At 43.8% G+C, this 13,773-nt stretch overlaps 1 protein-coding gene across 6 annotated transcripts in view; it reads right to left on the minus strand.

Moving 5' to 3' along the window:
* Positions 1 to 4,121: 4,121 nt before the first annotated feature.
* The window catches only part of RMDN3 (regulator of microtubule dynamics 3), a 65,444-nt gene continuing 55,792 nt past the window's right edge, over positions 4,122 to 13,773 (minus strand). For 4 of the 6 annotated variants that reach the window (XM_075613423.1, XM_075613426.1, XM_075613424.1 and 1 more), the window contains exons 8-13: positions 13,407 to 13,482; positions 13,122 to 13,199; positions 12,009 to 12,107; positions 11,415 to 11,468; positions 8,174 to 8,254; positions 4,122 to 8,070 (exon numbers count right to left, since the gene is read on the minus strand). In XM_075613423.1, the coding sequence (XP_075469538.1) occupies positions 8,014 to 8,070; positions 8,174 to 8,254; positions 11,415 to 11,468; positions 12,009 to 12,107; positions 13,122 to 13,199; positions 13,407 to 13,482 (445 nt within the window). In that variant the 3' untranslated portion in view covers positions 4,122 to 8,013. The remainder of the gene's footprint in view (positions 8,071 to 8,173; positions 8,255 to 11,414; positions 11,469 to 12,008; positions 12,108 to 13,121; positions 13,200 to 13,406; positions 13,483 to 13,773) is intronic. The other 2 variants (XR_012803762.1, XR_012803761.1) reach the window with 2 other exon arrangements.

Raw genomic sequence — 13,773 nt, forward strand, 5'->3', positions numbered from 1 at the left:
CATATAATAACACACTGGGAATAAGCGCTTCAGACAAAACAATAGGGGCTACTAATGTATATCTGTCTCATTTCAACCATTGCTCACTAATGCAACAGCAACAAGCTAAGCCAGGGGTACGCAAAATTTTAGGCGGAGCCCCCCTGCCTACTCTCTCCCCCCCCCCCCCCTTACCTTTTCTCTGACATTTTCTGAGGTCACGTCATGTGATGATACGTGACGTCGCATTGCCATAGCGATGCGTTGCCTGAAGCTGCCGGAGACAAGGTAAGTGACATACAGAGGCCCCGCGTGCTCCGCCGGCATTTCATTTAAATGTTGTGGGGAAGAATGCGGGGCCTCTGTAAGAGCCGCAACCCCCACCCCCCGGAGAATTTCGCGCCCCCCTGAGTTAAGCCATGAAGATTCGGGTGGTTGGGAGAGAAACATTATTCTAAACCACTTCTACTAAAATGATTTTGACATGGGACAAGTCTGTCAATTTTACCCCAAGGAGCTGCAAGTCTGAATGAAAATAATACAAATTTAATATAAAAACATAACTCTCACTCAGGATAGAAATACCCTTTTCACACATAAATCTAATTAACCAAAAAGTGACAAATTATATTTTCACTCAACAATTCCAAGGGCCCAGGCAAAAGTGCTTACTAAATGGTTTTTTATTTAAATTTGTTTTAAATGTTTCGGTTCAAATTGTATTATTTCAAGAATTAAGAATAAATAGATAAGACGGATATATCCTTTAAAAAACACTGTCTTTTTCTGCTCGTCTAAACAGCAAAATAGAAACAGGTGCAAAACGAATGCAGAACAATAGATACTGTTTCTCAAAACCATTATTTAGAATTTCTGTCCGAGGTGTGAATATTACTCAGACGCGGGACTTTTATTTCGTGAACATATACAAGAAATTCAAGATATGGGGTAAATGAGAGAATATGGGAATGGTGAAACATCGCCAGGCTGCGGAAGCTGTATATGCCTGGAGTGCACTTTGGGTTACATGTAGTTGTAGGGCGATCTTGGGAAGTGGGGTGTTAGCAGCCTGGCTAAGGCTTTGCTCTGTGCTGCTGACCATTGGAGGAGAGCAGGAATGGAAAGAAAGTTGGGGCTGTATGGCATATTAATGTGTGTACGTATGTATATATTTTTTATATAGCACCAACTGTGTACTCAGCATTTTACAAGACAGACAATATACAATGCAGGGAATTGTAATATAATAAATGTCAGAAACATAAAATGAGACAAAAAAGGAAATCCCTGCCCCGGAGAATTTACAATCTAATGGGACGAAAATCCTCTCCGCCCCAGGCCTAAGGCTAAGGCCCCGCTCCCTTCGTCAGCGCTCCCGCACTGCAGACAGGCGGGGCACTGACATACACAGACCGATATGCGGTCTGTAGGGAGCGGGAGCCGGAGTGGGAGGCTTGAGCGGGAGGGGGGGCGTGGCTTGAGCAGAGGGACCCCGCTACTCTTCCCCCCCCCCTTCACGGGCTGGAGCTGCTGATCACAAGCAACACACACACACTCATACACACACGCAGGCACTCTCTCACACACACACACGCACGCAGGCAGGCACTCATACACATACACACACACACAGACAGAGGCAGGCACTCACGCACACACATACACAAACACAGATAGGCACTCAGACACACACACACACACACACAGACAGGCACTCACGCTGCTTTCCCTCCACACTCCTTCCCCGCTCCCCGAAGGCTCTCCTCCTCCCGAAGCCTCCCCGTCTCATTGGCTCACAGCCACACCACGTGACGCGTCAACGCTAGGGATCACAATTCTCTTGAATCCCGTAGCGGCTGACGCGCCACAGCGTGTAGTGAGCTGTGCCGTGAGCCGGGACCGGCTCGGGAGGATTCCCCTGCTGGTGGGGAAAGCTCGTACAGCCGCCCGCGCCACCGGACGCAGCGGGTCCCAGGCCTTATTCTGTAAACTACAACACTGCCGATCTGGTGCTAACACACGAAAAGCCCCATTAGGGACTGGGGGGGGCGGGATAGAGAAAGGGGGAGCAAGGAGGTGGGATAGAGAAGGGGGAGATAGGAGACAAGGGAGAAGGGGTAATAGGGGGATAGGAGAGAAAAGGGCCAGACAAAGGGAGAGGGCTGTAGCGAGATGGGAGGCGGGGGGGAAGATAGGGAGAGATAGGCTTCGTCCATGGTGATGCGGAGCCGGCAGTGTGCTGGCCGCGATTAAACAATAGCAGCAATGCGTGTGGCCAATGAGGACGAACCAGCTCTCTGACATGGCCATGACCCCCACGCGTGTAACTAGCTGGCCATAAATCGCCCGGCCCAGCAGAGCGCGTGACATCACCGCGCACGAGCGCCAGCGCGCTCTCTCCCTGCCTGGCCGCAGCCATAGAGGGGAGAGATATTTACCAAATCACTTCTGGAACGCTTTCTAAGCCCTTTAAACAATGCAGTGAATAGTATATCATTATATAATGGTCTGGGATAGTGAGAAATCTCAATGTCCTATCTTTACGTAAAGGAATAATTATATACACATTGCAAAGCAATCTCCTTTGTGTTTCATTACACCCGCACATTCCAAAACAGGCTTCCTTTGGAATAAAAGCAACACTTGTGCAGATTAAGTGACCGTTTTCTTACACGTTCTCCTCAAGGTAAACCTTCATTCTATGAGAAGTTATTAAAAAAAAAACCTTTACGCCATGTGTTAAATTTGCCTAACTTAAAACTGCACCAGCTGTCCTCTGAAACAGATCGACCTTTTTTAGTGTCTTGCTTAATGCTGTGTCTGAAATATGGCTTCAGTTATGACAGAAGTCAACACACAATGAACAGTTTTATTAAAACAAATTAAATGTGCATGATTTAAAAGCTGAAATCCACAATTTCTGGGAGCAGTAAATTTCCCAGAAGGGAGGCAGAACATTTTATAAAATGAAAAGCAGAAAGCATAATTCAAGGGTGGCCAACTCCAGTCCTCAAGGGCCACCAACAGGTCAGGTTTTCAGGATATCCCTGCTTCAGCACAGGTGGCTGTCTGACAGATCCAGTCTTTGACTGAGCCCGATTGAGCCACCTGTGCTGAAGAAGGGATATGCTGAAAACCTGACCTGTTCGTGGCCCTTGAGGACTGGGGTTGGCCACCGCTACCACCATTGATTATACTGTAGTAGCAAACTTATTGGCATATTCATTGATTAGGTTTATATTGCATGAACCTTTTTGCTAAAGTTAAAAGCAACAGTGTGTGTGGTTTGCAATACTTTCATTATAACAGGTTTCCCTTTTTATTTTTAATTTGCCATTAAATAACTGATGATTCAAGTATTTTTGGTACCAGAACCTGGTTGTCTGGGACATAATGAAAAATGGACCATTGTTATGAAAGATTATTCCCCTAATTCATGGTCTCGCTGGCATGGACAGGTCAGGTCTTCCCAACGGAACTGGCTTCAATAGAAAGATTCCCGACTAAAATGTACTTCTTCATTTCCCGTGAGAAAATGAAGGTTTCTTTTTTTTTAATGGGTCTGTATGTTTCTCCTTTTATCAGATGTCCACTGTACTGCTCTATTACCTGTTTGGTAATTATGATGCTAATTGCCAACATTAGCCAAACAAACGGAAAACCACTAGCAATTTGCAGTTTACCTGTAAATGCTCATGTCTTATCCTGATCACAAAAGAGTTTATATAAAGACTGTAAAAACCCTGATTTGTATGGCAATATTAAGGCATAAAAAAATTCTTCTACTCGTCTTATTTAAAAAGCATGCTAATCACTTGCATTTAAGACATCCCTAATTTAGTTCACTTTGCTCCCCAGATAGGCTACCCCTTTATTTTAGAGGTTACATGATTAATACATTGCATTATTACCAGGGTTTGTAGTTCCTCAGGAGGAAGCAACCAATACCCTCAAAACGGAGAGTGGGAATTATGGTTTTAATTACTTTGTGAGATTAACAACAAAAAAGATGCATTCAAGGAGGTGCAAATGTCCAACAAGAATGTTACCGGCATTGTGAGCCAGGCAATGAACACGCCGGGGGAGGGGGGGGGGGGGGGGGGAGAAGCCAAAATAAATCACAAGCCAAAATATGTACCAGAGAATATATTGTGCTTCAATAAGAACGCATTTTATTTAATTACAAGTTTAACACTTACAGAAATCCTCTTTAGTCAGTGCACTTTTGCTTAATCAGAAACTCAACATTTCACAATAAAAATACAATTGTCACCAGTTAAAAGCTCCAGTAGCCATTTGGGTCCTGGAGACATTGAGATCTGGTTGTAGGTTGTATCTGGCTGACCACAGAAGTTCTTTGTAGGTGAAATTAAAGTTGGTGGTCTTGAAGCATGAGCTTGCTGCTCTGTACACTTTAATTCCATTTACAAAAGGAAGTCACAACCTGCAATGAATCACTAGTTAACAAAAATAATCAAGGCATAATGCTACATGAGCTGGTTAGTTTAACAGGCGTTTGTGTCAAGTAATAAATATTTAATCTCGTAATATATTTATCTTGCTGTATGTGTGCATATATCATGTCAGAGATAATGATGTGAAGATGACATAGTATATTTTGTAAAAATTGCTTCTAAATTAATAAAAAGATGTTCTTCATAGTTCCTTAGAAGCTGCAACCCAAGTAAGGCAGGCCGGCCTCTGGGTAAGAAATCTCTGTACATACATTCATACCATATCAATCCAGTACACGCCAGAGCTCAGGGGTGGGCAATTCAAGTCCTCAAGGGCTACCAACAGGTCAGGTTTTTAGGATATCCCTGCTTCAAGCACAGGTGGCTCAGTCAAACACTGAACTACCTTTGCTGAAGCAGGGATATCCTGAAAACTTGAGCTGATGGTGGCCCTTCAGGTCTGGACTTGCTTACCATTGAGCTATAGGTATTGTACATTGTAGCTGTAGTTCTAACCCACTGCTTTGCATTGCCTCCTGACAGCAGGAAGGTCAAATAAATATATCTCTTTGTTTCCTTATTGTGCCATCAGAATCACCCTTAAAAACAAACAAAAAATGTCAACATATTTGACCGTCAGTTCTTTACAAGACTCTTGCCCATCGGCCGCCAACTGACTAAAAATAACAAATTTTACCTCCATAATTTATTACTTTAAATACTAAACAGAACACTTAATAAAAATAACGTATGGTCTCCTGGATATGAAAGCAGCTGTAACGTGAGTCCCTGCTGCATGTCAAACTGTCTGGTTACAAGGTCTCAGCGATTTCTACTCTTTCCATGTGTGGCTTCAAAACCGTGACAGAGCGCAAGAAACCACTTTATCACACAAGCGCGATGGCCTGCAGATGGTTTAAAACAGGTCTTCTTTTCTCTCGCACAACAAACCATAGAAAATACGTTTTGTTTTCCGGCTCAAGACTTTTTTTTTGATTTATAAATCATAATCCGTTTAAATTAGAACTAGGATATACACGGATGAATAGTCCTGCTCAAAACAATGGAAGTAGTTATACAGCAGTGCTAGCAAAGATCTAGAGAATGTGAACATATAGGGGGTACAGAAAAACAGATCTTTTGTGCTGCAGTTAAATACCCATTAATGTCAGTGAAGAATGTGCATAAATTAAAATTACTTTATTTCAGACAATATATAAAACAAATTGATATAGTAGAACTCAAATATCTATCAGTTTTTCTTTACCCCCATGTTAAAATTAGAACTATAAATTAAATGACATTTAAGCCAATAGTGTAATAATCAATTTATCTTCAATCTATTTTAGGTTTATGGTCAGAATCCCCTAAATATACCACATTCGGGGGGGGGGGGGGGATAGCAAGTCCAAGTGATAAAGATGTACTGTATGTACATTTTAGGAGGCCGTATTAAACAGGACAGAGACAGACAGGTTAAGTTAATGAACTGAGAATGTAGGCAAATTAATGCAAAGTATAATTTGGGTTAAATGTTGTACTCTGTGTGGACATATCAATACAAATATTGCAGAGATGATAGCTTCATTTTAAAATAACATACACACGTATATGTATATAAAATACGAAGGTGATTTGTACTGTCAGCTCCAAAGGGAAAGAAGATGTTGTAATGGAGGAAAAAGGCTAATTTGATATTTGGCAAGAGTTGCTGTGTTGCCGGACTGTGTTTGAGCTCTCCTCCTTCATACCACTTCTGATTAAGATCCTCTGTTCGAAGCTGCTGGCTTCTGTACAGAGTGTGCAGAAGTCCGTTACAGTCCGTGAAAAGCACTCGTCTCAGATGAACAGTGCTGAGGGTCATTAGCATGTGGGCAGACTATGCATCATGTCTGCAGTAAAAAAAAAGCAGTTTCTTTTTGCATTTTACATAGGAATTTGTCTTTTACCTCTTCCTTTGAGTCCCAGCATGCAGCGTGACTGGGATGTGCCAGTCCCATCATGCATTGTGACAAGCACGGCTTAAATATAAATCCATCTTGGAAAAGCAGCAACTGGACATTAGCCGCCCGGAATATTTAGAACAGGGACGATACATTACTATGATGTGTTGACAAAATTAGGTTTACCTCTTAACTGGCCAGAAAATCAATGGCGCAGAAAGGCGTCCCAACCTGTTCAGCAGTTAAGGCATTATCTATTTCTTCCAAGTTCATGCTTATTGTTAATATGTTCAAGTTTTCTTTTATTATTTAGTAAAAACACACACACAAAAAAAGATATGTTGAGTAGAAACGAAAAGGAATCAGTTGAAATTGTGGAATCGTTTTCTGCGGAAGCTTTTTCTATGCTACTTGGCGTAGCAATACCCACAATCCTGTGCACCTATGTGGTGGTATACTGCAGGGGTGCGCGCAAGATTATTCAGGGAGGGCGCGGCGGTTGCAGAGGCCCCGTGCTCTTCCCCCCAAGGCATTTAAATTAATGCCGGGGGATCGCGTGTGGCCTCTGCAACTTCCCTTACCTTGTCTTCGGCGACGCGTCCCCGCGGCATCATTTGACGCATAGAGCTGGAGACAAGGTAGGGGGGGGGGGAGCAGGGAGGGAAGCACGCAGGGGGGCGGAGCAGGAAAAGATTGTGCACCCCTGGTATACTGTACAGAACGCCAAGGCATGAGAAGTTGAATTAAGATAAACGGCCCTGTATATTTATTCAGCAGCAGAACACTGCCGGCATTCTGAAATCCAATGCTGAAAGCGGCAAAATCAAAAATACTTCCTTTTTTCTCTTCATATTTCTTTCTTTTACATATCTTTAAAGCAGGGGGTCTCCGGAGCTGAGCACTATTCATTTTAGTTCCGGGGAGCCCCTCGCTTCCAGGGATGCTTACCTCCATAGGAGGTGCTGGTAGCCGCTCCGGCCCAGCTATACGATTCACATCATGGTGACTTCTCAAATCTCCCGCGCCCTTCCAATAGGAAGCAGTTACGTCATCCGGTGTGGCGTCCTATTGGCCCGCATGTCCTGGGGTTGTAAACTCCACCGAGATACCGGCAACCCCTACCGAGGGAAGTATCTTAGGACGCACGGGGACCCCGAAGCTGAAAATAAAGGGGTTCAGCTATGAAGAACCAATGCTTCAATTGTATGGGGGGGGGGGGGGGAGGCAGGAAAGGCCGCTTGGATTGCTTCTTTATGGTGATGAAAAACAAACACAAAAATCAAGGGGTTTTAATAGGCCTGCCCGAATCAGAGGAAGTAAGTAGCTCATTTCTATTTCTGTAGGCAAAGTCTTTTCAGATATTTGTACCCCAAGGAAGGATTTCGGGATGTGCCCGGATCCTTTCCGGGATTGCCATGGAACTCCGGGAATTTGTTTCCGGGCTTCTGTGACAAACTATTTAATCTAGGATTCTTCCTATGTAATTATGGACTATACAGAATTCATCTAAGAGGGGATCAAAAGAATCTCCAAATACTGCACTCAATTGCATGCACTCCGGGAATTTCTTTCCGGGCCTCTGTGACAAACTCGATTTATTCTAGGATTCTTCCCATGTAATTATGGAACCAGCGAGATTACTCTTCTCCAATGGCCAACCTCATCTCCTCCATGCTGGCGGAACATGCTTTATCCTGAGGCAGGGACACAAGAAATTATTCACAGTAAAACATCCATAGGTTCTGGACGCATCATTTCTTATTGCCTGTATTATATAATGCAGAGGTAAAAGTATACCTCGTTTGTGATTTCTGGGACTTCTGCGGCCAATTTTAACCACTCTGTAGCTTTCGAAATGTTTCCCAGGTCTCTGTAGCACTGGAATGTAACGGGTAAAGATCAGAAGACACACAAGGGACCGCTCCTTACTAAAAGGAGAATGAAGTATTCGGTTACAGAAAAAACACTCCAACACAAAAAAGGCAGAGATTACGTTCACCCGAACATCGGGAAACACAGACCAGCAAGAATAAAAGTGAGATGGAGAATCCAAAATCCAGGCAAATTTCCCTCTGTCATAACGAGCTCTCACCCCTTATAGGCCCAGTTTAGCTTGGATTGGGGTTAATAGTTTAGGGCAGGGGTGGGCAACTCCAGTCCTCAAGGGCCACCAACAGATCAGGTTTTCAGTATATCCCTGCTTCAGCACAGGTAGCTCAATCTTCGACTGCATCACCTGTGCTGAAGCAGGGATATCCTGAAAACCTGACCTGTTGGATGCCCTTGTGGATTCGAGTTGCCCACCCCTACTTTAGGGCATATAGTTTATTGAAACTAGAATACTTTTTTTTTTTAACTGTACAACAAACAATTTCTGTTATTCAGATGTAGACTGTGTAAGTACAAACTCCCCCCTCTATTACATTTTAGGTACAGTTTGCCATTAAAGTACATGTTTATTACAGCAGCACACTAGTGTCACAGTGTGAGACTGATATACCACTTGTTAATAGAAACCACTCACCCCCAATGCACCTTTCGCTGGCATACATTCAATGTCTCAATTACTTCCCGTTCTGCTCTACACAAACTTGGCAATAGCGGTCCAGAAAATTCCTTAACTTGTTGAAAAACGGTAATAAATTCCGGCTGGGAACAGACCTAACGTGCTACCCAAATGAAATGTACTTTCAGTGGGGCCGTGAGGATCTGGCATGTTACTGTTGACTGACTGCAGAGCAAAATTGTTTGGTTTACACTATTTTTATTCAGTCATGTTTTTGCTGCTGAAGGTCCCTGAGAGAACGGTCACAGGAAGGTCACAACACAGCCCAAGATAGATTACTGTTCCACTTGGATCAGAACCGCAGAGTTCACTATAAAGGTAGTTAATTTTCAAAGTGCTGCATTCATTTCCATTACACACAGAAATGCCGCATGGAGATCCCTTCCCCAAGTACTATGAAGTCCGCTCCACTTTACTGTCTTCTTTCTGGCCTGACTCAGCGGCGCGCACGTACCAGTAGGGGAGAGGGAAAGCGCAGGAAGGTGGAGGTGAGGAAGGGGATGCCAGGGGCTGAAATATTGTACATGATCCATTGCAAATCACAAAATATAATCTTATAATTGGGATTTTTCCATGTTTATGTCCGAGAGACAAAGATGGAAGTTGAATAAGAAAGTCGGATACGATTAGAAGATACGTGATTTGAAACTTCACTAAAAGCCAACTGAGTTTTTTGGTATATTCTTTGAAAAAAATACGTTAACTTTAAAGGAGATTCAAGTACATGAATACGTTTATATTGATCTGCTACAGGGGACTGGTCCTCTAACACTAATGCCAGGAGACAAGCTGTACCAGGGGTGGGCAACTACACTCCTCAAGGGCCACCTACTGGTCAGGTTTTAAGGACATCCCTGCTTCAGCACAGATGGCTGTCTTCGAATGCATAAAATGTGCTGAAGCAGGGATATCCTTAAAACCTGACCTGTAGGTGGCCCTTGAGGACTGGACTTGCCCACCCCTGAGCTATACTAAAAGATACAAAGTCTAAAGCACGCAAAAACCTTCTGCGCGTGAAGGTTGTGGGTCACTACCGCTCCTGCTTTTGACATTCAAATCATCTCGGGGAGGTTTTACCCATCTGTCATAGAAAAACCTTCTGCAATTTCCTTGTTAAAAAATAAATAAAAAGATTTTCATTATTAAAAGGACACGAGTTGAACTCTCTGAGCCGGTCCAGATCCTTACATTTGATACCCATTTCAGATCTACGGTTTCAGCCCCTTTCCATTACCAGTATATTGGAAGGACATTAGTACCTGTCACTTTTCAGCAAACATGCAGCCACACAACAGCCAATAAACATGTTATAATAAAGCTTTATCTAACCGCCTAATTATAGTGTCATCTCTCTTCAAGCACATTTTTTTTTCCTCTCCAGAAATTAAAGCTTTAATTTTCAATGGGGAGTTTAAAATTCAAGTGTTCCCTCCTTCCCACATCCATCCAATCCCAGTCAGATGGATAAAATCAGGAGCAGAGGAACACATACTGACCCAGGACATGCTTAACACACAAGACCTCACACAATCAGTCACCTAAACCAGGGGTGCGCAGACTTCTTAAGTTGCGCCGCCCTGCCCGGGAGCCCCAGCGTTAGCGCACCCCCACCTCATGACACGGCGTCAAATAACGTCACGTGACCCTGTCGCGTAATTTGACGGGCGTTGCCATGGCGATGCGTGACGTCACATGACCACACAGCGTTATTTGACGCCGCAATGGCATGGCGACGTGTTGTCGAAGACTCGGCAGAGAACAGGTAACCGAGTTACAGAGGCTCCACACCTCCCCCGGCATTTAATTTAAATGCAGTGGGGAAGAGCGCCGGGCCTCTGTAACCGCCCGCCCCCCCCCAGAAATTCTCACACCCCCCATGGGGGCCGCACCCCCCAGTTTGCATACCGCTGACCTAAACGGTCATCTTACGAACCAACACAAAACCTCTAGGCGTCTTCAATTCCTTGGCTGGAAGATACAGACGGCTAAAACCATTAACCCAGGGGTTCTTAACCCCAGTCCTCAAGATCCCCCAACAGGTCAGGTCTTAAGGATATCCCTGCTTCAGCGCAGGTGGCTCAATCAGCGGCTCAGTTGAAGGCTGCACCACCTGTGCTGAAGCAGAGATATCCTCAAAACCTGACCTGTTGGGGGGGTCTTGAGGACTGGAGTTGAGAACCCCTGCATTAATTCCATGGCTGCAATGCAATTTGCAAAGCATGGCAGGCCTCTGGCAGCCAAGATGTTAGATTTAAGTAGCACCGACGCACAAACGTAACAGAGCACAAACTTGCAGCTACCTTCCTAAGAGTTAAATATGATCATGATCGATCTGCTTTCATGCAGTATCATTAATACCGCTGCTGTGGTATTGTTTCTGCTTTTGCATTTCTGTAATATGAAGTTTAAGTGTCACGCGCGTAGAAGCAGCGAGTCTACATCAGAAACACACCGCTGACAGCTTCTAAGTACCTTGGCAATGGAAACTCGTGCTGTTTTGGAAAATCCAGGTGTCAGCTCCTCAGCCTGCAGAAAAAGATGTACGCTCAGGATTAATGCCCCAATGGTAGTTAGGGAGCCCAATATTTTTGCACAAATTACCCATGGTTGTGTATTGGGTATGAAGTACTTACAAGGGGTTAAATGTTGAAATAAGAGTGGTTTGTATAGGGCAAAAATATTAGGCTAAGCCAGGGGTGCTGCACTCCAGTCCTCAAGAACCACCAACAGGTCAGTTTTTCAGGATATCCCTGCTTCAGCACAGGTGGCTTAATCAGTGGCTCAGTCTTTGACCGAGTCACCTGTGCTGAAGCTGGGATATTCTGAAAACTTGGGGGGAGGGGGGGGTCTTGAGGACTGGAGTTGAGAACCCCTGGGCTAAGCCATCATTCCTACATCTGCTACCACAGCAGTTAACCTAGACATCTTCCATCAACACTAATCTTTGCTGCTTGTACTGCTACATAGCACGGGCACAATACAGATAATAAAGGGATATAGCCATTACCGAGCAAAGCAGATGTGCAAGCAGAGGGAGGAGAGAACGCTTGGGCAGATCAACAATACCTTAAGGAAGTTTTGCAGAGCTTCATGGACCGTAGCATCGGGAGGATTTTCATACAAGGCAGAAGCGGTCTTCCTCTCCAGCCACCCGAGGTTCGAGACCTGGACAAACCATATACAGGCATACCCCGCATTAACGTACGCAATGGGACCGGAGCATGTATGTAAAGCGAAAATGTACTTAAAGTGAAGCACTACCTTTTTCCCACTTATCGATGCTTGTACTGTACTGCAATCGTCATATACGTGCATAACTGATGTAAATAACACATTTGTAACAGGCTCTATAGTCTCCCCGCTTGCGCACAGCTTCGATACAGGTAGGGAGCCGGTATTGCTGTTCAGGACGTGCTGACAGGTGCATGCGCGAGCTGCCATTTGCCTATTGGGCGATATGTCCTTACTCGCGAGTGTACTTAAAGTGAGTGTCCTTAAACCGGGGTATGCCTGTACACACGTGCATGCTTAATAAATCTCGTGCACCATGGATACAAAAGCAGCAGTGTGTGTTAGTGTGCGACCTCTTTTTGGAGCAGGATGGAAGCAAGTTTGCCCTACTGCAGGAATACAGGGATTTGCCACCCTCTCTACCAAATAAAAGACTGTGTGCCCCTTACTGTGTGCCACTTACTGCTGCTATTCAGTTGCATTGCAAATATGTTAGAATAGTTGCAACACCGGACCGAATGCAGCAGAAGACTGTTCAGCTTTGGTTCTGTTAGCAGTGAGAACAAATCCCTGTAAAAAAAGACATCTTTCTAATAAATTCAGTGGTTGAAAACGTGATACCCTGTACTTAAAAATGAATTAAAAAAATATTTACAAACCAAAATGTTAACAAGTGCATTTAAAAAAAAGATTCCAATTTGTATTTATAAAACAAATATTGTATAAGAAATAGTCAAAATAGCTTTACTCTGTTTATAATTTCTTGAAGTAGAACACAGCACAGCTGCCGTTTCAAGGCACAGTGACTAGTGATTGAATTAATGCTCCTGTGAAGCAAAGTTGGGGAGTTATCATCAGATACAACACAAGATGTATAAACCTTCACGTACTATTTGCCAGGGCGACAAATTCCTGGGGTTATCAGAATTTAATAATCTTGATACACACCTCATAGCACCAACGTCCAAGGAGATAGTAACATCTGGAGTCATTGGGCTTCAGGGAAATTGCCTTTTCAATGTGTTCCTGAAATACACACACAAAGATTACTCAACGCCTGTAAGGCGAAAGAATATGATAGTAACCATACTATTACCCCCTCCACCCCAAAAAATGAATTAGAGGGACATGAAGGTGAAACTTACAATAGATTCAAGGACTGCCGAGATGTTTTCACAATTATGAAGTATGTCTTTGTTTGTTTTTAAACATTAAAGTAAATTCCCAACTCACCTTAAATATGTACCCGATTTGAATCCGCCTCTGGATACCTTCATGCTCTGAAAGCTGCCCACAAAGTATGGCAAACCTAAAACAAAAATGCAACAAATGACTTGCAAACACACATGTAATTACCTGATTATTGCGGTAGGGTAATAAGGGACAACATATTGGAAAGTTACTTTTTCAGAGCACTGGCCCCTCTACTTCCTTTCAGAAAAGGTGGAAAAACCTGTGTGTGGTTTCCCATGACTCCTGGGAATGATCTAAAAGTAAAGGCTTCCAAGCACTATTACTGTAAATGTGAAATGATGGAGGGAAGACAATCATGATGGCAGCCATTTTAAAAGTGACCCGTATACATACAAATGTTGTGGGC

Source organism: Ascaphus truei, chromosome 9 (assembly GCF_040206685.1).
Source record: "Ascaphus truei isolate aAscTru1 chromosome 9, aAscTru1.hap1, whole genome shotgun sequence".
NCBI lineage: Eukaryota > Metazoa > Chordata > Amphibia > Anura > Ascaphidae > Ascaphus > Ascaphus truei.